This window comes from Balaenoptera borealis, assembly GCF_965194805.1.
Source record: "Balaenoptera borealis genome assembly, chromosome: 2".
Taxonomy (NCBI): domain Eukaryota; kingdom Metazoa; phylum Chordata; class Mammalia; order Artiodactyla; family Balaenopteridae; genus Balaenoptera; species Balaenoptera borealis.
In genome coordinates this window covers 176287462-176300167 of record NC_138867.1, presented here as the reverse complement: position 1 = coordinate 176300167, position 12706 = coordinate 176287462, and the positions used below count along the sequence as shown (strand labels likewise).

The 12706-nt window shown below is 59.5% G+C and overlaps 1 protein-coding gene across 4 annotated transcripts; it reads right to left on the bottom strand.

The window, feature by feature from the left end:
• Positions 1–285: 285 nt before the first annotated feature.
• Positions 286–10854, bottom strand: NANOS3 (nanos C2HC-type zinc finger 3). Of its 4 annotated transcripts, XM_082381576.1 has the most exons (4): positions 10692–10811; positions 5231–5268; positions 2623–3057; positions 286–627 (listed from the first exon to the last, which is right to left on the bottom strand). In XM_082381576.1, the coding sequence occupies exons 1-4, from the start codon at positions 10712–10714 to the stop codon at positions 560–562; spliced, it is 564 nt and encodes a 187-aa protein (XP_082237702.1). In that variant the 5' UTR covers positions 10715–10811; the 3' UTR covers positions 286–559. The 4 variants fall into 4 exon arrangements, with proteins under 4 accessions (XP_082237702.1, XP_082237704.1, XP_082237705.1 ...); XM_082381578.1 differs by lacking the exon at positions 5231–5268 and having other exon boundaries at positions 2623–2983; positions 10692–10854; XM_082381579.1 differs by lacking the exon at positions 10692–10811 and having other exon boundaries at positions 2623–2928; positions 5231–5958.
• Between the last annotated feature and the right edge of the window lie 1852 nt (positions 10855–12706).

Here is a 12706-nt window from a genome sequence, read left to right as displayed (position 1 = left end):
AACAGCCTCACGGCACCAACCCAGCAGCAAGTGCCCTGCTCAGAAGTGCCAGGCTGGGGCGACCCCTCAGAACCCCATCGCTGCCCTGTGGTGCCCACTCCCATTTCTCAGCACAAAGCAGCTCACCCCAGGGCCCCAGGGTAAATGGCAATCCAAACAGCAGTTTGGGCATGTGGAGGTCAGAGTAACGTGGGGGTAAGGGATGAGCCAGGAGAGGAGGGTCCCCAGCCCCATTGGCACAGTTCACGCTACCTCGTCCCAAGACCGGGCCTGCTATGACACTGATCCATTCATAAACATTTATTGAGAGCTGACTGGGTACCCAGCGCTGGGGAAGGAGGGCCGGGGTGCCTGAGAACCACCTCCTTCCGTGAGGGGGTCGGGGCACTCTTTGGGCTGTGCTCCCAGACGGGGCTCCTTTGCCAGGCCCTCAGGATGGGGGCAGGGCCTAGGGGCGGATCCTCGGAGGGTGAGTCTTCCTTGAAATCCAGCCTCCAGTGGGCCTGGGTCCCCAACCCCAGGTGAAGGCAGCAACCCCGTCCTGCCCGCGCCAGCCTCCTTAGGCAGAAGTGAAGGGACAGCAGGAAGAGGGGGTAGTTCCAGAAGGATTCCCGGCACCTTTGGAACCTGGATTTTAAAAGCAGAAGGGGAGGAGAAAAACATTTAATAACAGGGATGATTCAATGCTCCGGAAGTACCGACTCAACCTGCAGGGCTGTCATGGCTCTGGCGCCACCTGCAGGCTATTTCTGGAATAGCACCCCTGTGACATTCCCGGCCCAGGGCAGCCCCAGGTGGGACCCAGAGCCAGACACAAAGCGCAGAAACTCCAACTCAGTCCTGCCGTGCTGCCTCCTCGCGGCCGCAGGGCTCCGGGAACCCCGGGTTTGTTACACCCAGGTTACCTGGGAGGACGGCCTCAGGCAGCCCTTCTGTGCCAATATCCTGGTGAGGGCTTCCCCCACCCCACCCCTCACGCCCGCGAAGGCAAGTTTTCCTGTTCTCTCGGACGTGAGGGGAAAAAAGGAAGACTCTGAGACCACCACCTTTGCATCCCTTCAGCTTCCCACCTCTCCCAGTTGGACCTCGTCAGACCTCATAGGGAATACTATCTTCTCCTGGAGGCAGTCTCTTCTAACAGATGTTCACTGCACAGCTGCCGGGATAGGGAGGGGTCCTCCCACCCGGTGACTTCCCCAGGGGCTCACAGTCTGATAGGAGAGGCAGTACCCACACCGGGCACCCAAATGGGCGGGGGTGCCGCCCGGTCAGACCTGTCTTCTCTGTTGCTGACTTCCTCAAAGGCAATGAAAATTGCTAAAATGGATTTCTCTTTTAAAACCCTGCAGAAACTGAGGTCTTTCTCATCTGTAATAATAACTGCTGCCATTTAAGACAGAGCTACTCAAGGCCTGCCAGTCTGTGGCCTTGCAGCATGGCAGCGTCAGGGGGAGCTGGTTAGAAATGCAGATACTCAAGCCTCACCCAGACCTGCAGAACTGGAATCCACATTTGATGAGCAAGATGGGGGGGGGAGCGCCCTATGTGGTGGGCCTTGCAGTGTGGGGAGAGCCTTTTAGACCTCAGGGAGGCTTCAGCCATATCTCGCTTCTAAACTTCAGCCTCAGCCAGTGGCTGATTCACACACAGCAAACTCATGGTACTTCCCTCCAAACTGACGTTTCCCCAGGCGCTGGGACTCTCCCTCTTCGCCGCCTTGAACACCTCTGCCTGGAGGACCAGGCTCTTCCAACACCTTCAAATCCGTTCCCACGGTCCAGCCCGTTAGCCACGGTCTTACACATTCACAGTCCAACACATGCAGACCCGGTCTTGTCCCTTCCTTGGCTCCCTAGTACTCAAGTCCAAACCCTTTAAGGTGACCAGCAAGGACCTACAGGTCCTTTTGCCGTCCCTGAAATCTCTGACACCTTCCCCTCCGACATACATGCACACATACTCTATCCCAGACACACCGAACTTCACTAAGTTCCTAAACGAGCCCCATTGCCTGGGCTCCACTTCAGTGCTCCACCAAACTGAATTAGGCTTCCAGAAGTCACTTTCTCCAGGAAGACCTCCTGGACCCCTTCACCTGGATCAGGTGCTTCCTCTAGACTCCCCCATGCCTGTGTTTTAACTCTCACTCTCCCATCTACCACGGCGGGCCAAGCCCAGCCCAGCGCTTGGCACAGGGCAAGCCTCAAAGACTATCTGGTGAATGAGTGAAAAAGTGAGGCTCAGTTTCTCTAACTGAGCCATTTCCCTCTGGTCACACAGCTCCCACGTGCCAAGCCGGATTGGAGCCCCTGCTGTACCTGTCCCCAGATCCCATCAGTAGTCCCCACAGCCTCCCTGCTAGATCACACCGCGCCTGGAAAAGGACGGTGTTTCCCTTACAGGCCCAGAGAGGGAGAGTGCCTTGCCCAAGGCCACACAGGGAACCCCATCCCCAGCTTACCCGCGTAGGGCAACAGTTCTAGAATACTGTTCTAAGCTGTCTACATGGATTATCACCCCCCAACCCTCTGAAGTGGGTGACCCCAGGGGTTAACCCACTTCACAAAGGCCCCTAGGGGCTCAGCCCAGGGCAGACCCCCCTCCTCGAGTCCCCCCAGCCACCTGCACAGGCTCCTCCTCCTCCTCGGCGGTGTCCGGAGTCCGGCGTCTTCGCCTTGTCCGAGCGGGCCAGCTTCCTGCCGGCCGAGTTGCGGGTGGTGTAGCTATAGACGGAGGTGTAGCCCTGGCTGGTGAGCGGGCAGAAGCGGCGGGTGTGGGCATGCTCGCGAGTGGCACCACACTGGGGGCACACGTAGTCTCGAAGGATGGGGCACAGCACCCGGCCCGCTTCGTCCTTGAGCACGTGGGATTGGTAGATGGCCCGGGACTCGCCGTTGTGCTTGCAGAAAGTGCACAGGCGTTCAGGAGCTGGTGAGGATTCCGGGCTGGGTGTCTGACCCTCCAGTCCTGGCACTGGTTCTGTCTGGAGGTCCAGCCTGGTCTCAGGCTCCTCTTCCCCACGCAGAGCCCCCACCAGGCGTGCCAAACCCAGGTAATCTGTCCATGGATTGAAGGTCCCCATGGCTGGACACCGTGTGTCAGGCGGAGGGGCAGAGAGAGAAGAAACCCAGCCGCCCCAAAGCTTGTCTTTCTACACCTGCCTTCTTAACCCCCCCTTCCCCTCTCTGGAGCCGAGCAGTCTGGGCTGTCAGTTCCCTTCTTATACCTCCAAGGGGGTGTGAAGAGGGAGGAGCAGGCTGTAGGAGGTTCCTTATTGTCACAGGGGGGCTTGCTGCCGCTCCCCCAAAAATGCACCTGCCAAGGGGATGCATGGTCTCTGGGTGGGCTGGAGGTGAGGGGGGGGGGTGACAAGACACAGGCTGCAGGGGGCACCAATAATATGGAACCACACACCCCACCCAGAGGGCATTGGGAGGGCGACCCCTCCTTAGAGCCTGCCTGCCTCTCCTGCCCCACAGGGTGATGGGGGTGGGAGGGTTGGAAGCCCCACCCGACAGACTAGCATTGATGTAACCAGTAACTTAGTAACTTCTTTCTTCCTGCTCCTGGGCTGGGGGAGGGGCCGGGTACCCCTGCGCACTTTGGGAAGGGTTGGGGAGCTGCTGATGCTCCAACTGTCTTTGGAAGGACGATGGGCCTGGCTTATGGGGTGGGGGGATAAGGACCAAGGCTCCCAGCTCTGGCCACCCTCAGGGAGCTTTCACACCCCTTTTCAGTGGATCCAAGCATTTAATGGATGAACAGACTGGGGTATGAAACCACCTGCCCCTGGGGTTATTCACAAAGATAAGCACCAAAGCCTGCCTCCCCACGCAGTTAGCAGTCACCACCGGAGCCTTAGGTGTTGGGGAGCCTTAGGACCAGCTCATCCTGGTCCTGGGGTGGAAAGGGGGTGAGGCAAAACATTATGGGGGGGTGGAGGAGAGCACAGGCACAAGTTGGGCTAATGGGGGGACCCCTAGCATTCGCCAGTGCCTTGATCTCCCCCTCAGATGAGACCTCAGCTCAGTCTCCGGAGGATAAGGTGTGCCCAGGAGTCACCCACGTGGGGCACAGATGGGCAGGTGGAAGGATCAACTGGCATCAAGGTGCTAGGTGGGCAACTGAAGGTAAAGCAGGGGTCTGCGGGTACCAGGCAAGGAGGGTGAGAAAGCTGGGCCCGGGACTTGAATGCAGAGAAGAGGTGTTATGCTGCCTACCCACCTCAGTCATCCATTCATTCAAGAAAACTTTATTGAGCCTTCCGGAAGGAAGCGGGGCTCACTAATCTCTTTCACAAAGGTTTTTCAGCTGCCCAGCCCTGAGCCTGTGATTCATGCCCCCAGACCTCCAGGATTTATTCTCCAAATCCAGCCTGTGCCTGTAAGGATCCCAGACACCAGCCCTCACCAAGGGGTGAGAGGCTGGGGTCAGGGTCAGGTACTGGCTGAGCAATTTTGGGGGGGAGTCCAGGGTGGGTTTTTTTCCCCATCCCATTCCCCTTAGGCTGTGCCCGGCCCAGACACAGTGACATTCATCCCTCGGTGGGTCTGGCCTCCGTCCTCACAACCCACCGACAACAATGAATGTTGATTGTGACCTTCGCTGTGGCCTAAGGGAGGGGATGTGTTCAGGATCCCCTGGCCCCCCCCAGATCTGGAAGGTGGGGGTCGTGATGGGTGGACGGCAGTTCCAGGCCTCGGGGTCCACTCAACGGTCGATGGTTTGCCTGAGCTGCCCAAACTCACCGACAGGTTGAATGTTCCCCCAAACCCTTGGCAACTTCTTGGGGAGTGGAGGCTGGGTGGGGGTGAGGGAACTGGATGGGGTGAGGGAGGAGAGGGGAGGGAATAAGGAACTTACAGAATCATTAAGTCAGCAAATAGTTATTAGGTGCCAACTCTGCTCCGGGAACCGGAAAAAGCAGGAGATAAATATAAATAATAATAACAGTAGATATTTATGTTGCCTTTGCTATGTAAATGTAGCAGTTCTGGGCGCTGGGCTCAACTTTTCATGCATTTACCCAAAGCATCCTCAAAACGGCCCTGAGAGGTGCATATAACTTCCATTTGTCAGTTTGGGAGACTGAGGCCCGTAGGGCACCGCTAGTGAGAGGCAGAAGAGGGATTCCTAGTGGCCCCAAGATGTCTGGCTGCCAAGTGGTTCTTGCCCCGGGGACATCGATTCAACAGAGGGATAAACAAGACATTTTAATACAATGTAATACCTTCGGTGAGCTTCATCGTGTTCCGGGCACAATTGTTTCTGAATCACAAGAACCCCCAGGGGTTGTCAGTCTCCACTTTGCAAATTCTGGCCGGCGGTGGGGCCGCTAGCAGGCAGGCCCCGCCCGCAGGTCCACTTGCGGGACTTTCGGACAGGGGCGAAGCAAAAGGACCACAGAGGACCACAGGTTGCCCGCCTGACTGCAGGGTCTTGGGCATCTGAACTCAGGCCCTTGTGGCGGTAAGCACCCAAGCGCACAGACACGCGAGGGTTGCCCCGTTAATACGGGGTGCGGGTTCGCTCACCCTCGGGCCTCGAAATGGGTTGCGGTCAAATCCCTGCTTCGGCTCTGATTGTGTCAAGATGCTGCCCCCTCCGCATTTCTTCACCCGCAAACAGGGCCCCCAGTCCCTCCCTCTAGGGGCTGCGCAGAGTTGGGTGCCCGCCCCCTCGGGTGCCCCTACGCGCAGTCTCAGGGGAGACCGCCCCCCACCTGGGTCTGGGGCCCTCCGAGGACAGTCTGGGAGGGGACTTCAAATTTCCTGTCCCCTCCCATTTCACTGAGGGCAATATCGAGCCCCAAAGGATGAACCCCCTGGCGTAACCCTAAGGTGGATTAGGGCCCCCAGGGGTGCTGAGCTTGAGTGAACCCCAAAACGACCCTCCTTAGAGGCGGCCTGAGGCAGCGCAGTCCTTAAAGCCCCACCCCCGAGATCCCCACCTAGAGACTGCCTCCAGAGACCCGCCCCTCAGAAGCCACAGACTCAGGCCCCTCCCCCAAGACCCGCCCCCTCAAAGCCCACCCACAAATTGCACGTCCCTAGGACCCTCCCTCTGAAGCCCGCCCAGATAGACTACCATGTGGCCCGCCCCCAAAACTCAACCTCCGTAAAACCCGCCCCCTAAGCCGGTTCTCAAAGAGCCCAGCTCCCTTAAGACCCGCTCCTGGGCCCCGCCCTCAGGGCCCCCCCAGTCGCAGACTTCCCATCTATTTTTGGCTCCGGGAGCGCCCAAGGCTCCAGAACCCCGCCGTCTAGGATCTCTAAAGTCCGCCTGCCTAGACCCCCAGGGCCCGCATCCCTACGGAGTCCCCAAGGCCGTTCCCTGGAGCTCAACCCCGCAAAGGTCCGCCCTGGCACGACCTTCCCCCAAACCGGACACCCTCGGAGCCCGCCCCCCGCAAGACCCGCACTCCTTGAAATTCCCCCACCTCATGGAGTCCCTTCCCCAGAGCCCGCCCTCTCGCCCACCGTGGGCCGGGGTCCAGTCACGTTCCCACCCCTGTCTGGAGCTCCGGGTGGGGCGCCCTCTCCCGTGGCCCATCCACCCGGCCTGCAGGGCCCCATTCAGGCACAGGGTATACAGGACCTTCTCAGGGAGCATGTGGCGGGGGGGGGGTCTTGCTTTGAAGATGGCGGTTGTAACAAGCAGAATATGGAGAGAGGAGGAGTAATAATAATAATGCTTTATATACATCACCCTATTATTAGGATACCCAGTTTATCGCTGAGGAAGATGAGGCTCTGAGAGTCTGGAACAGAAGTCTCTCGGCAGCTCCTAAAAAGCTTTGTTCTTAACGACCACGAGGCTAGAATGCGGGGTCATCAGGCACGAGGCACTCTGGCCACACTGCGCAGGGTGGGGGGCTCCCATGACACCGCTGCTCCTTCTGTGCCTCCTCACAGGTTTCCCGGGGGGCTCTGACCTTGACCTACCTAAGAGGTAAGTTCCAGTGAAGGTGGGGCTAGGGCAAGGGGGCGGGGCTTCGGGCCAAGGGGAGGGGTGGGAGGCGGGCAGCGCCCAGACTCATCCTATGGGGGAGGGGCTGTCTGGGCACAACCTGGGGTCTGACTGTCTCCCTTCATCATGGTGAGTGTTGGCTTCCCGCCCTCGGTGTCTGTCTGGGTCCTCCTGTTTGGGTCTGACTGTGTCCCTCACAGGCGGGTATTTGTCTGGGTCCCCAGCCCTGCTGTGTGCGCCGTCTCTGGCTGTCTCGGGTCGCCTGTGTGTGTCTGGCCCTTTACACCTGATCTCCCCTCTTTGTCTGTCCACCTGTAGGACAGACATGTCCGGGGCTGCCCTTTGGTGAAAGGCGGCCTCTGGTCTGTCTGCATCTCACTGTCTGCACCTGGGGCCCTTAAGCAGGGCGCTGACTGTTCCTCCCGCCAAGTGTCCTGAGGCCTTCTTGGGGGCTGACTGGGCCTCCAGTCTGACTTTGAAGCCCAGCAGGGTAGGAGGCAGGGAGCTGTCTCCTCCCACCCCCAACCCCGGGCCCTGGAGCAAAGCAGGGGTGCCCTTCAAGGCCTGCTTCTTCCTCATCCTTATCCCTGGGACCCTACACCCCAGCTGGGAGGGTCTGTCTGGGCAGGGGGCTGAGAATGACTGGCGTGGCGGGCAGCCTGTCAGAAGCCATGCTGACCCTGAGCCTATCCCCACCCCGACCCCCATCCTGAGCTCCGGGAAGGCAGGGCAGCTGGCACAGGGTCTGGGGGTCAGGGTCGGAGGTTAGAGGTCCCAGTGGAGCCAGATGGGCAGGCAATGGATGGAGGCAGCTCTGCTGTCAAGTTGAAGAACAGGGTGGCGGGGCCGGGGGGTGGGGGGCAGCATGAGGTCAGAGATGCAGGGCTTCCAGGGGGTGTCTAGTGGCTTGTGTGTCCCTGCGTGTGTCCCAGTGTGCATCTGTCCTTGTGTCTGTGCCCTTGTGTGTGTGCACCTGGGGGGGCACATGGGGAGGAGGTGCTCAGGGCCTGGCAGACAAAGAGCCCATTATGGAACATGCAGTAGCAGTGTATGTAGGGGTCCCCCTGTGGGGTCCTGTTGATGGCCCAGGCTGTCTAGACAGGCGGGCGGGGGCCCCTCATTTCCATGATACCTGCATGGCCTCTCAGGTTCCCACCCTGCCCTCCCCGGGCCGTCTGCCCAGCTTCCTCTCCGCTGCCAGCTGCTCAGGCTTTTGACTCCGTGTCCTCAGACAAGGGGCTTGTCTCTCCTGCCCAGACCTGGGGGCGGCAAGTCGGCCAGTCGGCCAGGAGCCTGAGTTTCCTTCTGAAGACCACCAGATGTGGAGCCAGGACTGGGGGAGGCGAGAATGCTCCCCTGGGTTGGAGTTGGGGGCTGTGGAGGGACCTGGGGCAGGTTGATGAGAAATTCAGACACTTCTACTGAGGCTTGTGGGCTCCATCTGCAAAAATGCAGGCAGCAGCTGCCTATGGGCCTGTTACTGGGGGGCTGTGATGGGCTTGGGGGTCTGAGCTACTCTGGTGGGCTATTTTAGGGGGTCTGTGGGTGTCTGTAAGTCCAGGTGGGTGTGTGCCACAGTGAGCGGCTGTCTCTATGCCAGTTGTGCGCGTGCATGTCGGCACTCCTGTGGGCTGCTGTTTGTGTGTGGATGGATGTCAGTGTGACTCTGGTTGTGTGTCAGGCTAACCGTGGGTAATTGCAGGTCGATGTGTGAGCCAGTGTACGTGGGTGTCTGGCGTCTGTCAGTGTCACTGGGGGTGACTGTGGTTTGTGTCATCCGATTATGGTGCCCCCCGACCCTCCTCACTAAACATTCAGCTCCAGGAGGGTAGGGATCTTCATCTCTTCTACCCCCAGTGCTAGAACAGTGCCTGGTACATAACAGATGCTCAATAAGCAAGTGCTGGATTTGTGGGCTTCCAGGTGACTGTGGATTTCTGCATGTTCCTATGTCCTTTTCCTGTATGTCATTTTCAGTGCACATGTTTTATTGTGTCTGTCTGTGGGTCAGTGATATTGTAGGTGTCCAAGGGTATAATCAAGTGTCAGGGTGGGTGACTATGGGTGTAGGTACTGTTGGAGTGTTATATCTGTTTGTGGGTGACAGAGTTGTAATGGGTGTCTAGGAGGGTCAGTTTAACTGTATGTATGTAGGTCAAGAATACTATAACCCGATGTCAGGATGTCAAGCATCTATGCAGGCCTTGTACCATCTGTGTGTATGTATGTCAGGTTGCCTGGGTGACTGTGGATGTGTCCTTGCCTGGGCAGGCACATGGATATCTATGAGTGCATGTCCAAGTTCTTGTGAATAATGGTGTCTATGTGTACCTCTGTTGGGGCATTTACCTATCTGTGGTTGTCACAATTACTCTGGATGACAGCCCATGGGTGCCCATGGGACAGTGAGCCTAGGAGTATCTGTGGGTGCAATGGAAAACTATGTGTGTGTCAGCGTTATATGAAAGCATGTGTCTACCGCGGTCGGTGGCAGCTTCATTTCTCTGTGTGGCACTGTTTTCACGGGTGTCAGTCCTGGATGTCCGCGTCATTGTGGGTGATGTGTGTGCCCACGTGGCAGTGTTATGATGGGTGACTGTGTGTGTGCATGTGTGCATCAGCGTTCTTGCAGGTGATGTGAGTAATAATGGGGATGAGGTACGTCGGAGTATAGGGTGTGAATTTGGGGGTCTTAACCAGCGATTTGGGAATATCTAATTGTGACTCTGTAAATGTATCTGTGAGCGGTCCAGGGAGGTGGAGAATCGGTGGGAAAGGAGATGGGGGGAACTAAAATGTAGTGGGGTGGGGGGGCACTTCTCAGTTCCCATCAGCCAATGAGGGGTCTTCTCCGTCCCCTCCTCCCTTCCCCCCACCTCATGCCCTCCAGGGCGAGGGCCCTGTAAAAGGCGCCCTGTCGCTTTAAAAGAGCTCCCCAGCAGTGGGATTCCGGGCCATTTTTCCTTTTTATGGCCACTTTTGGAGAGCGTGATCCTGTTGGCAAACCTTCGCCCCAGTAAATACCCTGCAGCCGCCGCCGGTAATGACAAGCCGGCGGGGAGCCCGCGGAGGGCGCCGGGGCTCCGGCAGGCGGCGCCGCTGCAGCCCCGGGCCCGCGGCCGCAGCGAGGCCCGAGCGGGGCCCCCGCCGGGATCGGTCTCTGCAGGGCCCGCACAGGCCTGCGCGGCCGTGAACTTGGCCGGGAGCGCCTTCCCGAATGCGCGCGCCGGCCGGGAGCCTCTCCCGGTCCCGGATATCCGAGGCCCCCACCCGCTCGGCGCCCCCAAGAACAAAGCTCGCCGCCGCCCTGTCCCAGGGCTCCCGCGGTCAGGTGTCAGGCGGCCTGGGCACCACTGCCCCTACGACCCTCATCATGCCTCCCCGCCCCGCAGGGGCATCTCGGCCTGCCCTCCCCCCGGCGGCCCCCGCTCACTCGGGACTTGTGTGTCTGTCCCCTGTGGAGGGGTCTGGTCCTCCCGGGGCCCCTTCTCCGGGAAGGCGAGACACAGAGATGCCGCCGGGGCCTCCCCGCCCCCCTTCCCCAGCCGCCGCAACAATGGAGGGCCGGGCTGCCGAGGCCGGGTCGCCAGCCCCCCGTCCGCGAGCAGGTGCGCGAGGGGGCTGCGGCCGGGTCCCGCCGCCGCCCCGCCCGGCCGCGCCCCCTCCCCGTGGGCGGCCCCCGCGCCGCTCGCGCCCCCAGCCCGCCCGGCGCCCGCGCTCACCTTGTTTGGGGCCGCCGCCGCATTTCCCCTCTCCTGTCCAAAACCCTCCCGGAAAAGCCCCCCGAGCCGAGGCGCCTGCACGGGAAATTGCATTTTGGCGGCTCCGGGGCTGGGCGGGGGCTCCCCAGGCCGCGGGCAGGGGGAGGGGGCCGCGGGGCTCCGGCGCCGGCTCGAACCCGCGGCCGCCGCCTCCCGCCCACCCGCCTGTCTGTCTCGGTGACGTGCCCGCGCTCCCCGCCGCCGCCGCCCCCTCCCTCCTCCGCGCGCCGTGCCGGGCGGTGGGTCCAGCCGCGGCCGTGTGCGCCCCGAGGCCTCCCGCCAGGCGCACCGGGACACAAGAGGGGATGCCCATGGGGCTCCAGGACGCAGCTCCCGGGCTCCGCGCGGGGGACACGGGGGCGCGAACGGGCACACGCAGGAACCCAGATGCACGCAGACCTGAAAGGCGCAGGGGGAGCAAACGCGCACAAAGGCACACGGACCACAAACACAGGGAAGGGTGTGCAAGGGGCTTCCAGACACAACCCCACCGGCGGGAATGGTAGGACATGCAGGAGCACCCGCCACACAAGGATGTCCATAAAACCCAGCTACACGCATAGGGGCACCCAGGGTCACACAGACACATGCAAGATACAGACACACACCACCTCCAAGGGACAGGAGGAATGTCCTCAGAACTGAAATATAGTACATAGAGGATCCCGGGGCACACACAGAAAATACTGGCACACAAATACACAGACTCACAGGAATGGCCCCAGAACACACACATGCACGCACACAGGCCCAGGGGCGTACACAAGGTACACAGACATACAGGTGTAAACATGAAACCAACACAGCTCCCCATTCATCAGGTGCACAGCCATGGGAACAACCTGACACACAGCACCTCAACACACATGGATATATACACAGACACAACACACGGATATATACACAGAACAGAAACCCATAGAGACCTGACAGGTACACAGTCTCAGGGGCACACGCAGACACACAGAGTTCACAGGCACACAACTGTATGCACAATCACTCATGTACAAAGCGCAGAGGCACACTAGAATCCATAGAACCAACACGCATACCCACAAAACCCCCGGACAGGTCCCCAGGGCCACAGGGGTCCACAGGGACACACAAAATACAGGGACACTTGGGGATATGTGTGCCTGGGACCATCTGGTGTAGGCACACACACAGGCTAGGTATACGGGTCACATACGGGAAGTAGACTCAAAAGTTGTACATGGGGGGTGCTCTTCTGATTTCCTGGAGTTGCTCACACGGAGCCCCCATCTTCTCACGCAGACACACACACACACCGCGTACATGGGCACACACGGTAGGAAAGGTACACTGGCTGAGGATTCCTCCAGGGATCTGCACACAGGTCCCCCCCAAATACTCCCTAACAATACACACAATCCCTGCCTGCCGTGGCCACCTTGACTGGTGGAAAGAGGTCACCTCAGGGCAGACTGTGGTGCCAGCCGGACCTTCCATTGGCTGGGACTCAGCTGACAGATTTCTCATTCAGTTGATTTATTTCTCCCCCACTCCAGTCTGAGAAGGGGTAAAGGAAACCTTCAAGCCCCCCATCCCCAAGCCCAGGCCTTAACCTTTGTGGGCCAGGGCCCTGCTCCACCTGGCCATGCCCCTCCCCTTTGGGTCCCCTCACCACAGTCCTGCCTCACTTTCTCCTTGACAAGTCTCCCTTTCTCATACCCTCCCCCCCTTCCTTCAGGTTTCAACCCAGAAAGCCAAGCTCCAACTGGTCCAGGAGGGTGGATGTCCCCAGGACCCACCAGAGGCTATTGGGGTTCAGCCCTACTCTATACCTGACTTCCCCGCAAATGGGGGATAATTCCCTGGAAGAGAGGGCCACACAAGGAAGAGGATGAGAGTAAGTAGTAACTGGGCCTCTGTGGGTGGGGACAGCTTTGTTGATGTCCCTTATGTAGCCTCCCCCTTCTAACTGAAAAGGAGGGGGTTGTTTTGGAATATACAAC

What these genes read in the sequence shown, in the direction of transcription:
- NANOS3 (XM_082381576.1), bottom strand. Translation starts at nt 10,714, where the DNA reads ATGCGGCGGCGGCCCCAAACAAG. An exon ending in CGGCGGCGGCCCCAAACAAG is followed by an intron (nt 5,269 to 10,691) that starts GTGAGCGCGGGC and finishes CTTGTGATTCAG; the next exon opens with AAACAATTGTGCCCGGAACA. An exon ending in AGGAGGAGGAGCCTGTGCAG is followed by an intron (nt 628 to 2,622) that starts GTGGCTGGGGGG and finishes TTTAAAATCCAG; the next exon opens with GTTCCAAAGGTGCCGGGAAT.